This window comes from Eretmochelys imbricata, chromosome 1 (assembly GCF_965152235.1).
Source record: "Eretmochelys imbricata isolate rEreImb1 chromosome 1, rEreImb1.hap1, whole genome shotgun sequence".
Classification (NCBI taxonomy): Eukaryota; Metazoa; Chordata; order Testudines; family Cheloniidae; genus Eretmochelys; species Eretmochelys imbricata.
This window is the reverse complement of record NC_135572.1, coordinates 354,260,535-354,283,186: the sequence shown is the minus strand read 5'-3', so window position 1 is coordinate 354,283,186 and position 22,652 is coordinate 354,260,535. Positions and strand designations below refer to the sequence as shown.

At 44.3% G+C, this 22,652-nt stretch overlaps 2 protein-coding genes across 4 annotated transcripts in view; both read right to left on the bottom strand.

The window, feature by feature from the left end:
* The window catches only part of TASOR2 (transcription activation suppressor family member 2), a 76,150-nt gene that overhangs the window by 1,451 nt on the left and 52,047 nt on the right, over positions 1-22,652 (bottom strand). For 2 of the 3 annotated variants that reach the window (XM_077837296.1, XM_077837280.1), the window contains exons 18-23: positions 17,717-22,483; positions 14,677-14,802; positions 12,965-13,118; positions 11,372-11,477; positions 6,861-7,042; positions 5,237-5,351 (exon numbers count right to left, since the gene is read on the bottom strand). In XM_077837296.1, the coding sequence (XP_077693422.1) occupies positions 5,237-5,351; positions 6,861-7,042; positions 11,372-11,477; positions 12,965-13,118; positions 14,677-14,802; positions 17,717-22,483 (5,450 nt within the window). Of the gene's footprint in view, positions 1-5,232; positions 5,352-6,860; positions 7,043-11,371; positions 11,478-12,964; positions 13,119-14,676; positions 14,803-17,716; positions 22,484-22,652 lie in introns of those variants that run through there. The other variant, XM_077837288.1, reaches the window with a different exon arrangement.
* LOC144259621 (uncharacterized) lies at positions 1,591-3,733 on the bottom strand. The gene is made up of 2 exons (XM_077807916.1): positions 1,861-3,733; positions 1,591-1,634 (listed from the first exon to the last, which is right to left on the bottom strand). The coding sequence occupies exons 1-2, from the start codon at positions 2,814-2,816 to the stop codon at positions 1,628-1,630; spliced, it is 963 nt and encodes a 320-aa protein (XP_077664042.1). The 5' UTR covers positions 2,817-3,733; the 3' UTR covers positions 1,591-1,627.

Below are 22,652 nucleotides of genomic sequence, written 5' to 3'. Positions count from 1 at the left end.
CAACCCTTCATCCCTGGAAAGTCTGTGCCAGCAGTTCTCAACCCACAGACTGCATGTGGCCCAAATAGGGCCCAGCTGTGTGCTAAAAAAAATTCAAAAATTTGCTGCTCCGGTCTGATAAGGGGAGGGCTCCTGCCAGCAGGGGGCTGGTGACTGGTCTATGGGCAGGGGCTTTGGGCTGTGAGGGGGCGGAGGATGCTGGGAACCAGAGGTTTGCAGGGTGCCAGCTTTTAGGTGGGGCTCTGTGCCTAGGGACTTGGCTGCTGGCCCTCCTCTGGCACTCCTGGCTTGGTGCAGGAGTCCCAGCTGCCTGGCCCCATGTGGTGGGATCCTGGGGTCTAGCTGCCTGGCCCCACACCACAGGGTCCTGGGGTCTGGGTTTGGCTGCCTGCCTCAGTGCAACGGGGTCTGGCTGCCAGCTGCCCGGTCCTGCATGGCATGGTCTCGGTCCCGCTGCCTGGCTCCCCGCAGCGGGGTCTAGCTGCCAGGTGCCTGGCTTCGCACTACAGGGCCCCACTCCAGGTACCTGGCTCCCCGCTGTCCAGTCCCCCCTCTCAGGGCTCCCCTTCGGGTCCCCTCTGTGGAGGGTTCTCTGGGGGGTGGACGCTGGACATAGGGGACTGTAGCTATGGTTCTCACTGATAAACAACTTGAGAATCACTGCTCTGTGCACGAGCAACCTGCATGTTAACACAAGGTGGGCTGTAAGGGCTTATCTATGCTGCAGTGTTAGCTTGAGTTGTTGCCCCTAATCTGCCTCCTGTCCACGCCAATCTCTAGCTCATGCTAAATGGTGCTTTATGCGGGAGCTAGTTGGTCTGTCCAAGGGCAGTGGGCCTTGGTTTAAAGCTCGACTGCTGCTCCTGCCAGAGCAAGTAACACAGCTGCTCTGCAGAAGGAGCATGCTCAGCAGAGCTACACGAACTCCAGGAGTTCATTTGCTAGCACAGCAGGGAAGCTAAGCCCTGAGGAGTTACGTGCACACCGAAATAGTCAGGAACTGCAGGGTGAAAGCTAACACGTGCCTGCCTTTTGGCTCCATGGTCTTTCAGACTTCTTTCATCATTAACCCCTTCTGACAGAAAGAAGAGGAGGACTTGTGGCACCTTAGAGACTAACCAATTTATTTGAGCATGAGCTTTCGTGAGCTACAGCTCATTTCATCGGATGCATACTGTGGAAACTGCAGAAGACATTATATACACAGAGACCATGAAACAATACCTCCTCCCACCCCACTCTCCTGCTGGTAATAGCTTATCTAAAGTGATCACTCTCCTTACAATGACAGGTTTCAGAGTAACAGCCGTGTTAGTCTGTATTCGCAAAAAGAAAAGGAGGACTTGTGGCACCTTAGAAACTAACCAGTTTATCTGAGCATAAGCTTATAATCAAGTTGGGCCATTTCCAGCACAAATCCAGGTTTTCTCACCCTCCACCCCCCCCCCCCCCACACACACACAAACTCACTCTCCTGCTGGTAATAGCCCATCCAAAGTGACCACTCTTCTTACAATGTGTATGATAATCAAGGTGGGCCATTTCCAGCATAAATCCAAGTTTAACCAGAACGTCGGGGGGGGGGGGTAGGAAAAACAAGGGGAAATAGGCTACCTTGCATAATGACTTAGCCACTCCCAGTCTCTACTTAAGCCTAAATTAATAGTATCCAATTTGCAAATGAATTCCAATTCAGCAGTTTCTCTCTGGAGTCTGGATTTGAAGTTTTTTTGTTGTAAGATAGTGACCTTCATGTCTGTAACTGCGTGACCAGAGAGATTGAAGTGTTCTCCGACTGGTTTATGAATGTTATAATTCTTGACATCTGATTTGTGTCCATTTATTCTTTTATGTAGAGACCGTCCAGTCTGACCAATGTACATGGCAGAGGGGCATTGCTGGCACATGATGGCGTTGGTGGATGTGCAGGTGAACGAGCCTCTGATAGTGTGGCTGATGTTATTAGGCCCTGTGATGGTGTCCCCTGAATAGATATGTGGGCACAGTTGGCAACGGGCTTTGTTGCAAGGATAGGTTCCTGGGTTAGTGGTTCTGTTGTGTGGTGTGTGGTTGTTGGTGAGTATTTGCTTCAGGTTGGGGGACTGTCTGTAGGCAAGGACTGGCCTGTCTCCCAAGATTTGTGAGTGTGTTGGGTCATCCTTCAGGATAGGTTGTAGATCCTTAATAATGCGTTGGAGGGGTTTTAGATGGGGGCAGAAGGTGACGGCTAGTGGCGTTCTGTTATTTTCTTTGTTAGGCCTGTCCTGTAATAGGTGACTTCTGGGAACTCTTCTGGCTCTATCAATATGTTTCTTCACTTCCGCAGGTGGGTACTGTAGTTGTAAGAACGCTTGATAGAGATCTTGTAGGTGTTTGTCTCTGTCTGAGGGGTTGGAGCAAATGCGGTTGTATCGCAGAGCTTGGCTGTAGACGATGGATCGTGTGGTGTGGTCAGGGTGAAAGCTGGAGGCATGTGGGTAGGAATAGCGGTCAGTAGGTTTCCGGTATAGGGTGGTGTTTATGTGACCATTGTTTATTAGCACTGTAATGTCCAGGAAGTGGATCTCTTGTGTGGACTGGACCAGGCTGAGGTTGATGGTGGGATGGAAATTGTTGAAATCATGGTGGAATTCCTCAAGGGCTTCTTTTCCATGGGTCCAGATGATGAAGATGTCATCAATATAGCGCAAGTAGAGTAGGGACGTTAGGGGACGAGAGCTGAGGAAGCGTTGTTCTAAATCAGCCATAAAAGTGTTGGCATACTGTGGGGCCATGCGGGTACCCCATAGCAGTGCCGCCGATCTGAAGGTATACATTGTCCCTAAATGTAAAATAGTTATGGGTGAGGACAAAGTCACGAAGTTCAGTCACCAGGTTAGCCGTGACATTATCGGGGATAGTGTTCCTGACGGCTTGTAGTCCATCTTTGTGTGGAATGTTGGTGTAGAGGGCTTCTACATCCACAGTGGCCAGGATGGTGTTTTCAGGAAGATCACCGATGGATTGTAGTTTCCTCAGGAAGTCCGTGGTGTCTCGAAGGTAGCTGGGAGTGCTGGTAGCGTAGGGCCTGAGGAGGGAGTCTACATAGCCAGACAATCCTGCTGTCAGGGTGCCAATGCCTGAGATGATGGGGCGCCCAGGATTTCCAGGTTTATGGATCTTGGGTAGTAGATAGAATATCCCAGGTCGGGGCTCCAGGGGTGTGTCTGTGCAGATTTGATCTTGTGCTTTTTCAGGAAGTTTCTTAAGCAAATGCTGTAGTTGCTTTTGGTAACTCTCAGTGGGATCAGAGGGTAATGGCTTGTAGAAAGTGGTGTTGGAGAGCTGTCGAGCAGCCTCTTGTTCATATTCCGACCTATTCACGATGACAACAGCACCTCCTTTGTCAGCCTTTTTGATTATGATGTCAGAGTTGTTTCTGAGGCTGTGGATGGCATTGTGTTCTGCACGGCTGAGGTTATGGGGCAAGTGATGCTGCTTTTCCACAATTTCAGCCCGTGCACATCGGCGGAAGCACTCTATGTAGAAGTCCAGTCTGCTGTTTCGACCTTCAGGAGGAGTCCACCTAGAATCCTTCTTTTTGTAATGTTAGCTGTAGCTCACGAAAGCTCATGCTCAAATAAATTGGTTAGTCTCTAAGGTGCCACAAGTCCTCCTTTTCTTTTTACCAGCAGGAGAGTGAGTTTGTGTGTGTGGTTTTTTGAGGGGGGGTGTGTGAGAAAACCTGGATTTGTGCTGGAAATGGCCCACCTTGATTATCATACACATTGTAAAGAGAATGGTCACTTTGGATGGGCTATTACCAGCAGGAGAGTGAGTTTGTGTGTGTGTGGGGGGGGGGGGGGTGGGCGGAGGGTGAGAAAACCTGGATTTGTGCTGGAAATGGCCCACCTTGATTATCATACACATTGTAAAGAGAGTGGTCACTTTGGATGGGCTATTACCAGCAGGAGAGTGGGGTGGGAGGAGGTATTGTTTCATGGTCTCTGTGTATATAATGTCTTCTGCAGTTTCCACAGTATGCATCCGATGAAGTGAGCTGTAGCTCACGAAAGCTTATGCTCAAATAAATTGGTTAGTCTCTAAGGTGCCACAAGTCCTCCTTTTCTTTTTGCAAATACAGACTAACACGGCTGTTACTCTGAAACCCTTCTGACAGCTTTTCTTAAACTGGGGGAGGAGTCGGGGGCAATCAGGTGGATAGCGGCCGCAAGACAATTAGGCAGGGAATGCCCCGGTGGTGGGCGGGGTGGGGAGGGAGCTGGAGTGGTGGCAAGGGGAGGAACAGATGCAGGAGCAGGAGAGCAGCGGGGTGCAGAAGAGGTGGGAGGCCAGGTGCCTGGTGTGGCAAAGTGTTGCAGAACAAGGGGCGCAGGCTGGGATTCTCAGGAAGACGACAAGAGCCTAGCGGAAGTGTGTGCGGACACAGCTCCACTGTACCCATTTTACTTGTGCGCCGTCCAAGAGACGGCACGGCCCTTTGACATGCTCAACTGTCTGACGGAGGGAAGTAGTTTGAGAGAAGGAAGGCACAGATACCCGGGCGCTGCTGACCACTGGAAACATGCAGGCTGGGTAGGAGGGGCGCTGCCTTTCTGCCTTGACCTCAACGCTTTAAAAAACTGCAATGGATTCAATAAGGAGCACATGCCAAGGCAGGTACGTGAGTGTGTTCCATGTCCTAAAGAATTCTATTCCGGAGCACTAAGATTCCTTTATTCGCGTTCTGGACCCTGCTGTTCCCTTTTTCAGCTGCTGGAAGGCAGCTACCACTCTAGGAATACCTGGCGGGTGTCAATTTAATGTATTGGTGGCTGTGGGTCCCTAGCCCTTGATGCAAAGCACTAGTGCAAAAGACAGCAGCACTCAGGAATCCCAACTCCTGGGTCTTAGACACAACACACACAGGATTTAGCTACAAAGGTAACTCCCTCTCCCAAAAGCACCAGAGGGAGCCATTGAGTTGTCAAGCTCCTGAAGTGACTGGGAGGAAAAGAACAGTAATAAGCTATAATGTTATATAGCCCCCCCTGTGGAACAGGCTAGATCAGCCTCATCTGAGTAATTCTAAACTCCAGGACTCCACTCTCTCCCCACAGAGCACTGATAAATTCCCTCTATTATTGAGAAGTCTGTTACTAGATTTGCTGCTTCTGCATTTCTACAATTCCCAGCATGGGCATTAGTGCACTTTCTGATAGAGGGATTCGCATCGTAAGCCCTCGTTTGCTCTTACCAATAGCTGCTTTGAAATGGGACAACCACGTTTTGCACAGTTCCAGTGAAGTTATTTACATCAGTGACTAGGATCCCTTTGCTTTCAAAGACCTCTCTGCTGACACTGGGCTTATCTGCAAATGGAAAAGCAGCAAGAAGAAGAATACCCTTGATGAAATGAAACAGTCCTTTTTTGCTTATGGAAACCCTAAAGTAACTGTCAAACTGACACATCTAACCAGCATGTATTCTCTTCCTCGTGTCAGAGTGAAGTGGGTTCATCTCCCTGGGTGAAATGACTGATTCCAATTATTATTTGCTGTTTTGCAAATTTCAGCAGATTAATGGAAAGTGCCTTGTAAATATCTATTGAGCAGCCAATAATAAAATGATCAAATATAAAAAAATACGAGTGCATTAAATAGCCTTGAAAAATTGGCACACAAAATTTACTAACGCAGGCAGAAAATTCTCTTGCCCTTTACTGTGGCGAATGATAACGAAACAATCTTTTATTTGCCTGATAAAAAAAATATTACTTGCACTGAGCAACTGGAAGTTTGCAATCCAGTACAATAGTACTGAGGATAGCACTGGAATGGGAGACCCGGATCATATTTCTGCTCTCCTTGTGTGACACTCGTCTGTGCATCAGCTCCCCCAGCTCTAAAGAGCAATTAACACAGTCACTTCACAAAGCTATTCTACGCTTTAATTCCTTAACTGCTTGTAAAGCACTGTGAGATTATCCGAGGGAAGGAACTCTAGAGCATGCAACACCGAGTTATTAGCTATGCCTGTTCCATGGACCCATCTGTTTTCTACCCTCCTAGACTGATGGTCCATGGAACCACAATGCTCTGTGCCGACAAGCAAACTCTCATCTATGCAAAGCTCACAGAGCACACAGTGAGCCTGCGGGCATGTCGGCAAGGCAGGTAAGCATCTTCACATCAAGCAGCTCCTTTTGAAGAAGGGTGAAGGGAAGCCCAGAGGTCAGGTGCATCCTTCCAGTGAAAAAGCCAGATAGTAACAAAGCTGGGAAGACAACAAGATGCCTGTGCTTCTAATCCCCTATGCTATAGACACTGCCCCTTTATCAGGATCAGAGGACACTGCAGGTGCTTGCCTCACAGCTTTGAGTTAATTAGCATTCAACTCCCAAAGGAATCTTTTCTTTATTTTCACCAACTATAATTCATGTCAAAATCCGTTTGTCATCAAAAGGGAATGTTTAATAGAATCCGTAAGAACGGCCATACTGGGTCAGACCAAAGGTCCATCTAGCCCAGTGTCCTGTCTTCCAACAGTGGCCAGTGCCAGGTGCCCCCGAGGGAATGAACAGAACAGGCAATCATCAAGTGACCCATCCCCTGTCGCCCATTCCCAGCTTCTGGCAAACAGGCTAGGGACACCAGAACTACGTGCAACCGGATGTCCCTGTTTTGTTACCCTTGCCTCATGCTGTGTTTCACACCCACCTACCGTGTCTGTTTATGTTCTAACGAAGGACAATTTGGGGGCAGACACTGTCTATTTTACTATTGTAAAGCACCCAGCACAATGAAGCCCCAATGCCGACTAGGGCTAAAGGGTACTACTGTATGACAAATCATTAGTGGTGTTCTGAGCTCAGTTCTCACCTGTGAGATACACAGCAAACCTAGCACTGATGTGCTGAACCTGCAAGTTTAATAAGCACTTCAGATGCTCGGATTTTGTGCAAGATTTGGAGTCGCACTGATGGTAATGAAGAACTTCAACAGTATTAGCTTCTTGGCACGATTTCAGTATCCAGTTCTTTTTGTGCGCAGTAGAATCCACCCTGTTGGAACAGAAACAAGTTTTACCCCGTGAATCATGGCGCTGGTTTACGTTCAGACAGAATAATCATGGATAATATTTAAAGCCTTTGTTCTACACATTTGTTTCTTTCCCCTTGACTTTCCTCCCTACATGTGTTTGCTTTTTAACCTGTGCCAATGCAATTACATTAGTAATTATCACTACGGCTCACCCCCACCCCGCCACCTTGCAAGAAAGTTTGCCAAGGGAGCTCCCAACGCTGACCACTGCTTAGGTGGTCTCAGGGTGGCTTGTTACCAGCACCAGAACAGGGCTTGAGAAGGGCTGCTTGAGTCTAACTGAAGTAATGGTTCCATCTATGTCGCTAACACCTACAGATGTTACGCACTGCAGGAGCCTTGTCTGGTAGATTCTGAAGCGCGAGCCGTCGAGGGAACGTCCGCAGTGCAAATAAAACGCTGCAGCAGTGAGTCTCCTGCTCCGGCACTCAAAATAGTAGCACAGATGCTCCCACTAGGGCAAGAGCCCAGGCTCTGAAAGCCACCTGGGCCTGAGCGGGAACGTCTACGTGGCTATGGTTAGCACTGGAGCGCAAGCTTGAGTCCGTAAACCCAGACTCGCTGCCCCGGCTTTTGGTTTGGTTTTTTTGCAGTGCAGATGTCAGAGGCCCAAAGTTTCTGAGACACCAGAGGCCATTCAAAGGGACGTACTGTCCGATGACAAATCGCATTTCCTGACCTGTATCCACGCGTTAGGTTGCTGAAGGTGAAGGAATTTTAAAACTATATTTACTTTTCACCAGTTTTCCTTTCAGTACTTCTCTCTGCTCCGGCAGTGAAAACAGACTGCTCAGTTTTCACCTCTGATTCTAGTAAGTTTCACTTTCTGTCTCACTTGCTAGCTGGGGAATGTTCAAACAAATGGTTTTCATTTAAAAAAACCATGGAAGCAATACTATTAAATGGACATTGTTAGCTTTAAAAAAAAAAATCACTTTTTTTTTAAACTTAGGGGTCTTACAAGTAGCACCTAAAATGACTGACTGACAGAGATGTTTTTTCCAGCATATATAACTTTGTCCATTTGACAGTACTTCCTAATAGTTGGTTTCACGGTTTTCCTGGCACGGTCATTGTTCGTGTGAGTCTTTCACACAGCAACAGCGGGAAAATGTTTTAAAAAACACAAAGCCACAAACATTATTCTGGAAACTTAGTGGCTGATGTAGGACCACAAAATACTTGGAACTATTTTTCGTTGAAAATTGACTAGAGTTCAGGTTGACAATGTCCCTTTAGCTTTCGCAAAGCTCTGCCTTTACAAAGCTTACACTGAGCCTAATCTGATCTGACAGTTTAATAATAGTACAGCCAAACCCACTTTACCTGAAACTGCTTAATGGAAATTTGTAAAATTAATAATTTCCTTTTTAATATCAATTGGAAAACCCACAACCCACTCCAAACAGCCCTCAATAAACCAAATGTTGAAGTCCTTACACAGATACCACTCCCAATGATTTCAATGGGAGTTTTGCACAGTAAGGACTTCAGGATCTGGCCCCATGCCAACAAGTCCAGTACAGCATGAGTGGCTTTTTAATTGCCTATACAATACACCTTTGTTTTCAGTGTAGCTGCACAGTTCGTATATGCACTGAATGAGGCAGGTGTCTGGTGGAAAGATAGTATGTGATCATTTAATTAACGACTATCATGAATATGCACAAACAACCTTAATTCTGGCATTTTCTAACTCCAGAGAGCTTGACTTGGCAAGCATAATCTCTTTCACCACCGTTGTGTGTGTGGTTTCACTGATTGAGGCCTTTTTTCACACTCCCCAAGGTTAACAGATTAAAGAAGCGTTTTTGCTGACCTGGATCAGATGATTTTTTGTAACTTTTACTTGATTTATAGATCGTCTGGATTTCAGATTTTAATTATAACCTTGCTGGAACTGGTCCTTGTCTAACAAAAAATTGCTCAGGTAAACAAAAAGTAACATGAGCAGAACTTAAAACCCTCTAATCAGTCCAATAAGGGACCAAGACAAAGTTTCAGATGCTTAACTAGCCCGATCAGTCCATACTGGACTTTCTGAAGATTGTGATGTCAGGATGTATTACTCATGCAACTGACGAAGGGCTGGAAGCTAAATGAATCTGATGGGGCCTGGTCTACAAGGGGGTGTGATTTCTGGAGCACTCTAACATATTGTGCTCAGACTTCTCCATAGACCCTGCTGGCGTGGTCTTAAAGGTACTTAATGTGCATTAATGTAGTCCTGTTTGAAACACAAATGAGAGATCTTGTAGTTCGTGCCAGCAGAGGCTACATAGGGCAGAATGCTCTAGAAATCACACCTCTGTAGTCCACACTGCAGCACTGTGTGGACAAGCCCTGGGAAACCAGCCAGCCAATGCTGTCATTACTTTAGAATCACAGAATCGCAGGACTGGAAGGGACCTCGAGAGCTCCAGTCCCCTGCACGCAAGGCAGGACTAAGTATTATCTAGACCATCCCTGGCAGGTGTTTGTCTAACCTGCTCTTAAAAATCTCCAATGATGGAGATTCCACAACCTCCCTGGGCAATTTGTTCCAGTGCTTAACCACCCTGACAGTTAGAAAACCGAGGAGTACCAATTCATTAAGGTGAGCTATTCTTTATTCTTTTGTGTAGAGATTGTCCAGTTTGGCCAATGTACCAAGGTTGCCAACAATGCTCCTCTGCCATGTACATTGGCCAAATTGGACAATCTCTACGCAAAAGAATAAACACAAATCAGACGTCAAGAATTATAACATTCAAAAACCACTTGGAGAACACTTCAACCTCCCCAGTCACTCAATTTCAGACCTAAAAGTTGCAATTCTCCAGCAAAAAAACTTAAAAACAGACTCCAACAAGAGACTGCAGAATTGGAATTAATTTGCAAACTGGACACCATTCAATTAGGCTTGAAGAAAGACTGGGTCAGTACGCAAAGTAAAACTATTTCTCCGTGCTAATTTTTCCCCCTACTGTTACTCACACCTTCTTGTCAACAGTTGGAAATGGGCCATCCTGATTATCACTACAAAAGGCTTTTTTTCTCCTGCTGATAATAGCCCACCTTAATTAATTGGTCTCCTTACAGTTGGTATGGCAACACCCATTTTTTCACATTCTGTGTGTGTGTGTGTATATATATATATATCTTCCTACTGTATTTTCCACTGCATGCGTCCAGTGAAGTGGGTTTGGGCCCACAAAAGCTTATGCTCAAATAAATTTGTTAGTCTCTAAGGTGCCACAAGTACTCCTCGGTTTTTTTGCTGATACAGACTAACATGGCTACCACTCTGAAATCTGACAGGAAGTTTTTCCTAATGTCCAACCTAAACCTCCCTTGCTGCAATTTAAGCCCATTGCTTCTTGTTCTATTCGCAGAGGTTACTTCCCTCCTTCTTGTAACAGTCTTCTCTTCTCCAGACTAAACAAACCCAGTTTTTTCAATCTTCCCTCATATGTCATGTTTTCTAGACCTTTAATCATTTGTGTCGCTCTTCTCTGGACTCTCTCCAATTTCTCCACATCTTTCCTGAAATGTGGTGCCCAGAACCGGACACAATACTCCAGCTGAGGCCTAAGCAGTGCAGTGTAGAGCAGAAGAATTACTTCTCGTGTCTTGCTTACAACACTCCTGCTAATACAGCCCAGAATGATGTTTGCTTTTTTTGCAACAGTGTTACACTGTTGACGCATATTTAGCTTGTGATCCACTATGACCCCCAGATCCCTTTCCACAGTCCTCCTTCCTAGGCAGTCATTGCCCATTTTGTATGTGTGCAACTGATTGTTCCTTCCTTAATGGAGTACTGTTCATTTCTCCTTATTGCATTTCATCTTATTCACTTCAGACCATTTCTCCAGATCATTCTGAATTTTAATCCTATCCTCCAAAGCACTTGCAACCCCTCCCAGCTTGGTATTGTCTGCCAACTTTACAAGTGTACTCTCTGTGCCATTATCTAAATCACTGATGAAAAATACTGAACAGAATTGGACCCAGAACTGATCCCTTGCTGCGGGACCCCACTCATTATGCCCTTCCAGCTTGACTGTGAACCACACTCTGGGAATGGTTTTCCAACCAGTTTTGCACCCATCTTATAGTAGCTCCATCTAGGTTGTATTTCCCTAGTTTGTTTATGAAAAGGTCATGTAAGACAGTATCAAAACGCTCACTAAAATCAAGATATACCACATCTACCGCTTCCCCCCATCTACAAGGTTTGTTACCCTGTGAAAGAAAGCTGGTGGTTTGGCACAATTTGTTCTTGACAGATCCGTGCTGACAGTTACCTTATGTCTTCTTTTAGTTTTTTACTTTCTTTGTAGTGAAGCAGCCATTTCCACTTTCCATGACTGTTCAGCTTTTCCAGTGTTTTAACTATTTCCTTCAGCTGACCTGTGGGAATAAAATATTTCAGTATCGTGTCTGAGAATCAGGTGGTGTCAGAAAACCAGATGTCCAAGCATTACTACATATAAAAAGCACATCATCATGTTCTTAAAGAGCAATCTGAAGGCCAAAAAGTCAAAGAGTTTTGTATTATTTTCAGTGAGAGTTCAAGGGGTTATTAGAACAGAGGCATCTTTCATCTCTAACTCGCCAGTGGATCCAGAGAAGTTTGATATTGGCCAAAAGATGTTACCCACTAACTACTGTCCTTTGGCCTATGTAAAATCAATTAGTGGGAATCTCTGCCTAGTTTCTAGTGTACAGATGTTCATACCACAAAACACTCCCATTCTCACTGGAATGAACTGACACCACAACTGTCATAAGAATGGCCATACTGGGTCAGACCAAAGGTCCACCTAGCCCAGTATCCCGTCTTCCGACAGTGGCCAGTGCCGGGTGCCCCAGAGGAAATGAACAGAACAGGTCATCATCAAGTGATTCATCTCCTGTCGCCCATTCCCAGCTTTTGGCAAACAGAGGATAGGGACACCATCCCTGTCCATCCTGGCAAATAGCCATTGATGGACTTATCCTCCATGAACTTATCTAGTTCTTTTTTGAACCCTGTTCTAGTCTTGGCCTTCACAACATCCTCTGGCAAAGAGTTCCACAGGTTGACTGCGCATTGTGTGAAGAAACACTTCCTTTTGTTTTAAGCCCGCTGCCTATTAATTTCATTTGGTGAGCCCTAGTTCTTGTATTATGAGAAGGAGTAAATAACGTTTCCTTATTTACTTTCTCCGCAGCAGTCATGATTTTATAGACCTCTATCATATCCCCCCTTAGTCGTCTCTTTTCCAAGCTGAAAAGTCCCAGTCTTATTAATCTCCCTCATATGGAAGCTGTTCCATACCCCTAATCATTTTTGTTGCCCTTTTCTGAACCTTTTCCAATTCCAGTATATCTTTTTTGAGATGGGGCGACCACATCTGCACGCAGTATTCAAGAGGTGGGCGTATCATGGATTTATATAGAGGCAACATGATATTTTCTGTTTTATTATCTATCCCTTTCTTAATGCCCATGAAGGGCCATGGACACTGAACTACGCTCTCAGCCCTAGAGATGATCTCGCATTGTTAGGGTTCAGGAAAGCTAGCAATGGTGCCCATTTTGTGGACAGAGGGAAGCCAATCCAATGCCTTTCACAAGCATTATATTCAATACACAGAAAGAAAAAAGTTCTCTCTTCTGGGGGGAAATGCTCCATCCTGAATGGCTTTGGGAATACTGGCATCTGCTACCAACCAACATCTCTCGAGAGGCTCCTGACAATGCCACAGCCTTCTAGAGCCACGTGTTTCCCTAGATCCATCCTAAGCCTGCGCTGTATTTAAGTCACAGTTATTACAGTACTGCAATATCATCCTCTTGCAACAAAGACCAATGATTTTCATGGGTATAAAGAGGGAGGGGGTAATTAGACTCACCTAAAGTTACAGTTTCTAACACTTCATCATCAGAGACCACAAACCCCCCCATGTGAAACAGCTCCTGATAAGTGTGATCAGTTACGTCCTCTGGGCTGTCCACTCCAGCAAAGGTTACATTTGGGCAATGCTTTAATCTCAGCAAGGAAGGGATCTGTTAAAGGCAAAAACATTCTTCATGTACAATATGTACCTTTTAATGGGTCAGACTTCACACACCTAACCAGGAACCTCTCTCATTCTTTCTTCTTCCAGGAGACGGGCGTCCCTGCTGGAGTCCTGAGGATGTTGCCCATTTCCTCCAGTTTTACGCACTCCATCCTCAAGTCTCCACAGCACAGCCCCGCCAAGCTGTAGATGACTCAGTGGGACTCTGCAGGAGCCTCTGAGCCCTCTTTTTATGAATCCAGTGGTGATCGCTGTGAGGCTATGAGGTATTTCTCTCTCACGCTGAGCCACGGGGCTGAACACATCACACTGCTCCCAGCACACTGGCAGCAATTCAAGGACTATGGGTACGTCTACACTGCATGCTCAGCCCAGGGTCTGACTGGAGCCCGAGACCTCCTTCTGTCCACAGACAAGACACAAAGCCATCTGACTCAGGTCAGCAAGCACTCAGAACCAAGGTCCAAAGAGCCTGCTTAGGGGATGTGTCAGAGCCCAAGTCTTGCTGCGACTCAGGTCCAAGTTGTATTGTCTTGCAGAGTGGACGCAGTCCAAGCCACAGATCGGAGTCAGAAAGTCTGCATAGTGCAGTACGGACACATTAGCTCGGCCATGAGACCCGGGTCCAGCCATTTTAAACCCAGGTTTACAGTGCAGTGTAGCGGCGTAAGCATGGGCTTGAGAACAGTGAGTCCAAAGACCTGGGCTTAGTGTGTAGTGTAGACATGAGACCAGGTAGAGAAATCAAAACTGGGTCACAGGGTACAGTGAACTCTAGTACGTCTTAAAACATGCAAGTTAAAAAAAAGACAGAGAAAAGCTGGAGCTGGGGACAGAAAGGGGTACTTTGATAAATAGTCTCTGGTCACATCTTAGAATTAGCAACTACTGGGATAGGCTCACAGGTAAAACTGAAGAAATGCAGGATTTACAATTACCACACAGGCTCCAGAGAATTATTCTAAATGACACTCTGCCATAGTGTAATTATAACATAATTTCAGAAAGTGGCAATTCCTGTGTCTATTCAGTGCCAAGTGAGTTCAATGAAAGCCTCGCCTGGGTTTTATACCTTGTGGACAGCACTTAGACACTGCAGTGATTGGTGCTGCTGGAATGCTGATGGGGATCTCAACAGGGGCATACGAGCCAGAAATTCCTGCGTTCTAACCCTGGCTCAAACTAGTTTACTGTGCAGACTTGGAAAAGCTAAACCAGACAACCCAGACTGGTGCCTTGCCTGGTTTGTACGGACTTCTGAGGTCGCTAGCTATTTTGTGATCTGAACTGGAGCAACAGCAGTGAAAGAAATGGGCCCTCTGTTCTTGTGGTTTTTACAACTCCTTAGCCATGGACCCTGCGTATGTATTAGGTTAGCTTTAAACTGTGACATCTTTAGGACCTCACCAATAGGTATGCAGATGTGAACAATTAAAGATAAAACTCTGGATAGGTGCAAAATTAGAAACCTGTTTAAAAATGGACTGTCGTATTTAGAAAGGGCATTTCCAGTTTTGACACAAGAAAGATACTTCTGAACCTACTTTATGAATATGCAAAGATATGTCCTCATTTCTAATAATGACAATCAGTCTGTCTGTCTCCAGGTGTTGTGCTTTACAGAAATTCAGAGGTTCAATTTCAGCGTGGCCACCTTTCTTCAATAAGCTCTGAAACACAAATAAATCATCGCAACAAAGTAAGAATGTTTGTATGGCCAACATTTTTACACCTTACCAAAAACAGATAACCAAAAACCAAAAACATTTAATATGATTTCCAGTTGAGTATGAAAGCTATGATTTATCTGCAAATAACCTGGATATTCAGACTCTGGTTATGCTAAAGCTCAACATGAAAAATAAATCTTGTCTTGTTTAGATGGGTTTTTTCCCCAATTCTGCAAACAAATTTATATAAAGTTTGACCTTATATAGTTCAGGCTTGTTTGATGAGAGTACCACTCAGGACTGGAAAGAGTAAGCTATTTTATCAATATGCCTAAGGCAGGGGTTCTGAAACTGGGGGTTGGGACCCCTTCAGGAGGTTGCAAGGTTATTATATGGGTGTCGCGAGCTGTCTGCCTCCACCCCGAACCCCGCTTTGCACTCAGCATTTATAGTGGTGTTAAATATATAAAAAAGTGTTTTTAATTTATAAGGGGGGGGGTCACACTCAGAGGCTTGCTATGTGAAAGGGGTCACCAGTACAAAAGTCTGAGAACCACTGGCCAAAGGTGTATTTCTGTTATTATTTGGTTTCTAAAATAATCTAATTATCTGAAAATTCAACTTACTCTAAATATCAAACACAAAACTTTAAAAATAAATTGACCACTTACTCAACCACCACACAGGAAAAGAAAGAAGAAAAAAAATGGCAAGCATTTTGAAATGGACTCTCCCGTGCCAACCAGTTTGCAGTGAGGAGAGATTCAGAATGGCCAGCACCTCTCTCATCTCAACTCATCAGCACAGCAAAATCTATTTTCGTACTCTAATATACTCTTGGTTAGATAAACATCTCGATCTATGTATTACATGTGCTCTCGGGAAAGTCCGCTGCAGCCAAAATGCAGAGAGTAGATGACCCAGTACTGAGACAGCGTGCTAGCTCATTTAATTTTACATTTTTTAAAGTGCCCTTTACAGACAAACTCTATCGCAGAATTAAGTTGCTGAGGTTAAAAAAAAAAAAAAAAATGCACCCAGTCAATCAACTACATAGAAAAGCATGAGTAAGCAGATGGGCTTTCCACCACGCTCTGGAAGTCAGGCTGGAGTTCAGTCAGACTAAGGCTGTGTCTACTAGAGTTGGCCGGAAAACAGATATACCTTCCTGCATAAAATGTTGCATGTTTGAAATTTTTCTTTTGTCCCACACTGGGACAAAAGGCCAAAAATGCAAAAATTTTCACGGGAAGGGTTTTCAGGAAATCTTTTGTTTCGGGAGCACTGTTTGGCTTCCTGTCTGCCTGCTTGCAAGACACTTGTCAACTACACTTTTGAAATTCACAAGAGCCTTCCAGCCTGCCTGCAGGAGCTGGAGGGAGTCTCCAAGTGACACAGCCTGGCAGCCCTCCAGGAAAGCTTTTGTCGATTTCACAGGCAGAAAGTGCGCTTGACCAGAGCCTTGCTGCCAGGCAGCTGGGGAGCCCTTATTTTGATCTTCCCAATGGGAAAAAAAGTCTCCTTTTTTCCCCTGCAAAACTGAAATTTTCTTGTGGAAAACTGTGTTTTTCTGCTCCCCCCCCCTTTTTTTTTGTGTGTGTCAGAAAAGGCACAACTGGGAGCACAGAGAAGGCACTGACACACACCATTGTTTTTACCACCCTGTTTTCTAGACCAGTTCAGAGCCGGTATAGACAACAACAGTGGTAAAGATGCCAGTGACTGTCTATACTAGCTCTCCAACGTTGCTACTTCCAATGCAGCTGAAACTGAGAGATTTCCCCAAAAAACTCTAGTATAGACATAGCCTAATTGGGGAAACAAATTCCAGTGTCAAAGACCCGCAATGAAAACCACCTTTCAGTAGCATGCAGATGTTCAAAACACTCGGGACTCTCGGCTAAACTCGGCTGTCACAACCAGGCACGGTGAGAGAGGCCGGTTTCTCAGGTTAAACAGGAATCAAACCATGTACTGTAAGGTTTTTTTAAAAAGCACCATCATCAATGTCTTGAAGTGTGATCAAAAGCAAACGGAAGACACCAGTACAGTCTATGGAACACTGGTACAAGGTGCTCTCGATGGCTAACTGCCCAAAATAGTTGGCAACCATAATTTACACCACCTGAAATGTGTGTGGGGTCTCCAAGAGTGGCCCCATTTGGATGAACTACGTCACCGGAGCAAGTAGGCAAGACCTAAATCAGAAACAGTCATAGTTGTGGCAAATGCAAATGAAAAAAGGCATTTCAAGCCAGAGAAGCCACCTGGGACTCCGGGACAATCCAGGAGCCAGGACTATTCCTAAACTGTGCAAAACCATGACAAAGGCAGAGCAAAGGCTGCCTCACATTCTTCCCAGTATAAACATTTTTAAAAAATTATGAAGCATACACAAACTACGGCCATGATACAGGCCTGGCAAATGCAAACCGTAGTCATCTGGCACGTGGTTTTGTGTGGTTTGCCAATTTTCTTTGCTATTATGAGCAGAAAAAAATCTGAGGTGCTGGATTACCCTTTAATGCCTGCAGTCCACCTCTTTTCTTTGCTCACCAGTGAAAATTAATCAGTGATCGCTGATCCTAGTTCCCTCTGTTTATGCATCACTAAACTACCACACACTTCGGCATAATTTGGTTTGAATTATGGCTCCAGAGAGCCAAGATGAAGTAGCAGAGGGTGTTACTGATCAGGACTGAAATCCCCTAGGACCAACACAGCAGGAAGATACTGCCGGTCAGCATTAAGAAGCATTGGCCAAATCGTGTGAGGAAGCCTGCATAGAGACCCCCTCTCCCCCCCCAGTGCCATACCTGACTCAAGCCACTGGTACCAGTTCAACCTTATAAGCAGCACTAAGTTCACTCACAATTTTAAACAAACTAGGAAGATTTAGAAATTGCCACATTACCTTCATTCTCACAAAGAAAGGGTCATCTTCTGTTTCAACTAGGTAGAACATACATGCATTTTTGCAAGCCTCTTTAACAACACTTTTCAGTCTGTAGTGCAGAGTGTTGCATAAGTCACTAATCATGTTCTCATAGGAGGCTGTTCTTTTGGGGAAATGTGTGCATTTTTTCCTTTTGCCTGCACACTCTTCTGAGGTAGTGCTCGGACCTCTTCCTTTGTTACCCGCATGTATATTGTTCAAGATCACCCTGTTGAACTCAGCATATTCATTTAGAATGACCGAAATATCCCCCCGGGATTCTTTTAGTTTATCATCGTATTTTAACTTGCTGAGATGTAAAGGAATACCATAGTCACGGCCCTGGCTTTTGACTTTTGCCGCATTTCTTTCACTGCTAAATTTATCCTGCCATGGGACAAAGAGAGGTGGTTCAGCAAAATCTGTGTATATATCGTTTCTCGGGTGCCAACTTGAACTACGCTGCCTTGTATCTGAACGCACAACTGTTACCAGAAGGGGGCTCCTACTCCTGCATGGTGAATTTAGACTAGGGGCTTCAGGAGCCTCTCTCAGGGGCAAAGTCTCAGCCATTACCTGGGCAGAAATCTCTTTTGGAAAGATACAATTGGAGGTAGAAAGTCGTGATTTCTGGCTCTTTATTACTTGTTTTAGCTTATAACTGAAACGCAGACATTCCATATCTAAAGTGTTCTGGGTAAGATCATCAATAACCTTCCAGGTCCTAGTCAATGAGCTTATTAAGTCAGATCGTTCCACAAAATGGTCATGTCTCTTTGAAGGCTGTAAAGGTCTAGTTTTGTGTTTTTTGGTAACAATAAAGTTTGTATAATCCCTCACGGTGCCCTGATCATCTTTAATATTGACAAAAGGGGGCACATACCTAGCATCTTCCCTAAACCCAACAGGCCAGCCTGACTCAACCACTGAAAATCTTTTGCCTGCTTCCAAGGAGTCCCAGTCATCACTCTTCCAATTTTCATTCGCTGAGCTTATACATGAACAATCATAATTAGTCCTTGTAACGGTTGTTGCGCGGATAGTATCAATGGGTCTTGTGCCACAAGAACCCCTAAATTTAGCTGTGGGATGTACAGTACCTCCAAAGTACTCCTGGTCAGAGTCTCCAGAAAAAGACTCATACGATAAACTTTCAAAGGTCAAATGCACACCTCTACCTTTGTTAGGGAATTTTGTACCTTGGTTGGCCAAATGTTTCTCCAAAATATCCTCAGTATCACTAACTTCTAGAGTCTCTCTAGAGTCTGTGTGTGCATATAATGTTGTAGGCATTTGAACAGAGGAAACAGGGATTTCTTCCCTAGTGTCATCTAAGTTGGTTTGATGTAAATCACCAAACATATTAGATTCTTCCATCATACAATCACTCTGCAGTTCTGTTATTTCACAAACAGAGCTCTGGTCACATGCTTCTGCGAACTGTTCCTCCTCCTCTTCTAAAATAGATGGAGTGCTCGCAGCACGGCTAGTCCTTCCTAGATCAAATTCCTCATGTGATGTGGGTTCTTCTTTGTCATCATTCTCTAGTAAGTCTGCTACTTTGCCGACAGGGATTTTATGGTCTAAAAACATGTCTTTTTTTGCCCATTCTGTGTAACAGGAACCTGAGAAAGCTTCTTCTGCTGTAGAAGACATTTCCATCACATCTATTTGATCAGTGTGGTCAGAATTCATACTTTTGGAAAATACTGGATTCTTCTCACTTTGCTTTAATAAATTAGTGTGCACATCTGTCTCTCGGCTGATGGGGATACTATGCTGCTGAAAAGCAACACCAGTCAACAATTCTGGGTTAGTACAAGTGGGCTTGTCAGCTGGAGAAATCTCTTCCTCACTCCTCAGTAAGTCTGCTATTTTAACTACAGGCGTTTCGTGTTCTAGAAATTTGTCTTTCTTTGGTCGTTCAGTATAACAAGAACTTGAGGAGTCATCCCCAGCAGACAAGGGTGTTAGACTCTCAGAGATGGAGCATATTTTCGTAACATCTATTTGATCAGTGTGGTCAGAATTCATATTTTTGCAAAGCACTGGATCATGCTCACTTGGCTCTAATATACTTTTGTGCAGTTCAGTCTCTCTACTAATAGGGCTGCTATGCTGCTGAAAAGGAGTGCCAATCATCAATTCTGGGTCAGTGCGAGTGGACTTGTCAGTTGGACTTGTCTCTTCTTCACCCAAAATTAGACTGTGCGTATACTGATGGTTTACAAAATTAATTTGTTTCAAGTCCAAATGTTCTTTAGCAAAAGATTTTTCGTTATCCACTGATAAGATACAAGCCGATTCTACCAATTTGCAAAGAGAGGTCTCATGTTCTCCATGTGTAATAACCATAGTTACCTGGTTTAATTCATCATTACATGGTGACTTTTTAGTAACAGAACAGACTTCAGTATTCTTAAATTTGTCACAGCTTTTCTTGGCTTCAGAGTCAGCTTCCAAGTGTGTATTTTCAAAGACTAAGCATGGGCTTTCACTTGCTTCTGAAGATTTGTTCAGCAGTTCTGTTGTGTCAGTAGAAGGGCTCTTTTGCTCTCCTTGAGTTGCTGTATTGCTTTGTACTTGATTGGATTCTTTAATACTCAGAGAAGTGTAATCAGCAGAACCAGTTCCGCTGTCTTCCTGAGAAATGCAGCTGTCCTCTACTGAATCACTTTGTGCTAATGACTTGATTTCTTCAGCTGGTTGGACAGTGATTTCTTGGTTCTCAGGAAGTGCATCTGCAGATTGTGTTATTTCATCAGAAGGTATGTCCTGGACAGGACTTGCACCAGGTGATAATGTTAGAGTTAATACACTATCAAAGGGTTCTTCCAAGTCAACTGGACTGATTGCTTTGCTCTCTTCAGGTATGCACATTTCTTTAGGAAGTACTACATTGATTGGATCCTGGTCCATATCTTCATGTTCCATATCTGCATCATTAATTTCTTCAGCTGGTTTGACAGTGACCTCTTGGTTCTCTGGAAGTGCGTCTTCAGATTGTGTTATTTCATCAGAAGGTACGTCCTGGACAGGACTTGCACCAGGTGATAATGTTAGAGTTAATACACTATCAAAGGGTTCTTCCAAGTCAACTGGACTGATTGCTTTGCTCTCTTCAGGTATGCAAATTTCTTTAGGAAGTACTACATTGATTGGATCCTGGTCCATATCTTCATGTTCCATATCTGCATCATTAATTTCTTCAGCTGGTTTGACAGTGACCTCTTGGTTCTCTGGAAGTGCATCTTCAGATTGTGTTATTTCATCAGAAGGTACGTCCTGGACAGGACTTGCACCAGGTGATAATGTTAGAGTTAATACACTATCAAAGGGTTCTTCCAAGTCAACTGGACTGATTGCTTTGCTCTCTTCAGGTATGCAAATTTCTTTAGGAAGTACTACATTGATTGGATCCTGGTCCACATCTTCATGTTCCATATCTGCATCATTAATTTCTTCAGCTGGTTTGACAGTGACCTCTTGGTTCTCTGGAAGTGCGTCTTCAGATTGTGTTATTTCATCAGAAGGTACGTCCTGGACAGGACTTGCACCAGGTGATAATGTTAGAGTTAATACACTATCAAAGGGTTCTTCCAAGTCAACTGGACTGACTGCTTTGCTCTCTTCAGGTATGCAAATTTCTTTAGGAAGTACTACATTGATTGGATCCTGGTCCATATCTTCATGTTCCATATCTGCATCATTAATTTCTTCAGCTGGTTTGACAGTGACCTCTTGGTTCTCTGGAAGTGCATCTTCAGATTGTGTTATTTCATCAGAAGGTACGTCCTGGACAGGACTTGCACCAGGTGATAATGTTAGAGTTAATACACTATCAAAGGGTTCTTCCAAGTCAACTGGACTGATTGCTTTGCTCTCTTCAGGTATGCACATTTCTTTAGGAAGTACTACATTGATTGGATCCTGGTCCATATCTTCATGTTCCATATCTGCATCATTAATTTCTTCAGCTGGTTTGACAGTGACCTCTTGGTTCTCTGGAAGTGCATCTTCAGATTGTGTTATTTCATCAGAAGGTACGTCCTGGACAGGACTTGCACCAGGTGATAATGTTAGAGTTAATACACTATCAAAGGGTTCTTCCAAGTCAACTGGACTGATTGCTTTGCTCTCTTCAGGTATGCAAATTTCCTTAGGAAGTACTACATTGATTGGATCTTGGTCCATATCTTCATGTTCCAGATCAGCATCATTACTTTCAGAAAGTGCTAAATCAATTGGTTCTACATTTATACTTTCATAGTCAAAATCTTCCTCCTCCTCCTCCTCTTCTCCCTGGTTTTCTAATAGATCATACGATTCTCTCCCTTTTCCACATGGGCTATCATGTTTTGTGCTCTTCATATTCACTTCTAACTCTATTGCTTCACAGAGATGTAGTGATCCATCACCACCAGCCTGGCAATTGTCATTGTCCTCTGCAGAGAGAGTGATGTTGTCCAGTGTCTGTCTTTCCTCAGAAATGACAGTATCATCACTAATAATCGCTGGCTGTTTATTTTCCTGCTTCTCTGGAAATTCAGTCTGCGAAAATGCAGAGTCACTCTGTGAAACTTTACTTAAATCAAGGGCTTGATGTGCTTCATCTGAGTCATCAGTGGAAAATTCTTCAGGTCTTATCCTTATATTGCTGGGTTTACCAGAAGGACTGCAGGTAGAGTTACTGATAGAAATTACAGGGTCCAGCGATTCCTCTCTTTCATTCTTCTCTTCATCAACCTGAAATTTCAAAGTTTGAAATTTAACTACCAAGAAAGACAAATGTAGGAAGAGAAAGATCTCTGCAACTGGAGAATGTATCTTTTTAACTCCTCAAGCTTTCATAAGACAATCTTTTTTAAAAAACCCTAGAGAAATTAATTTCAATTCACATCCCAAATATTTTACT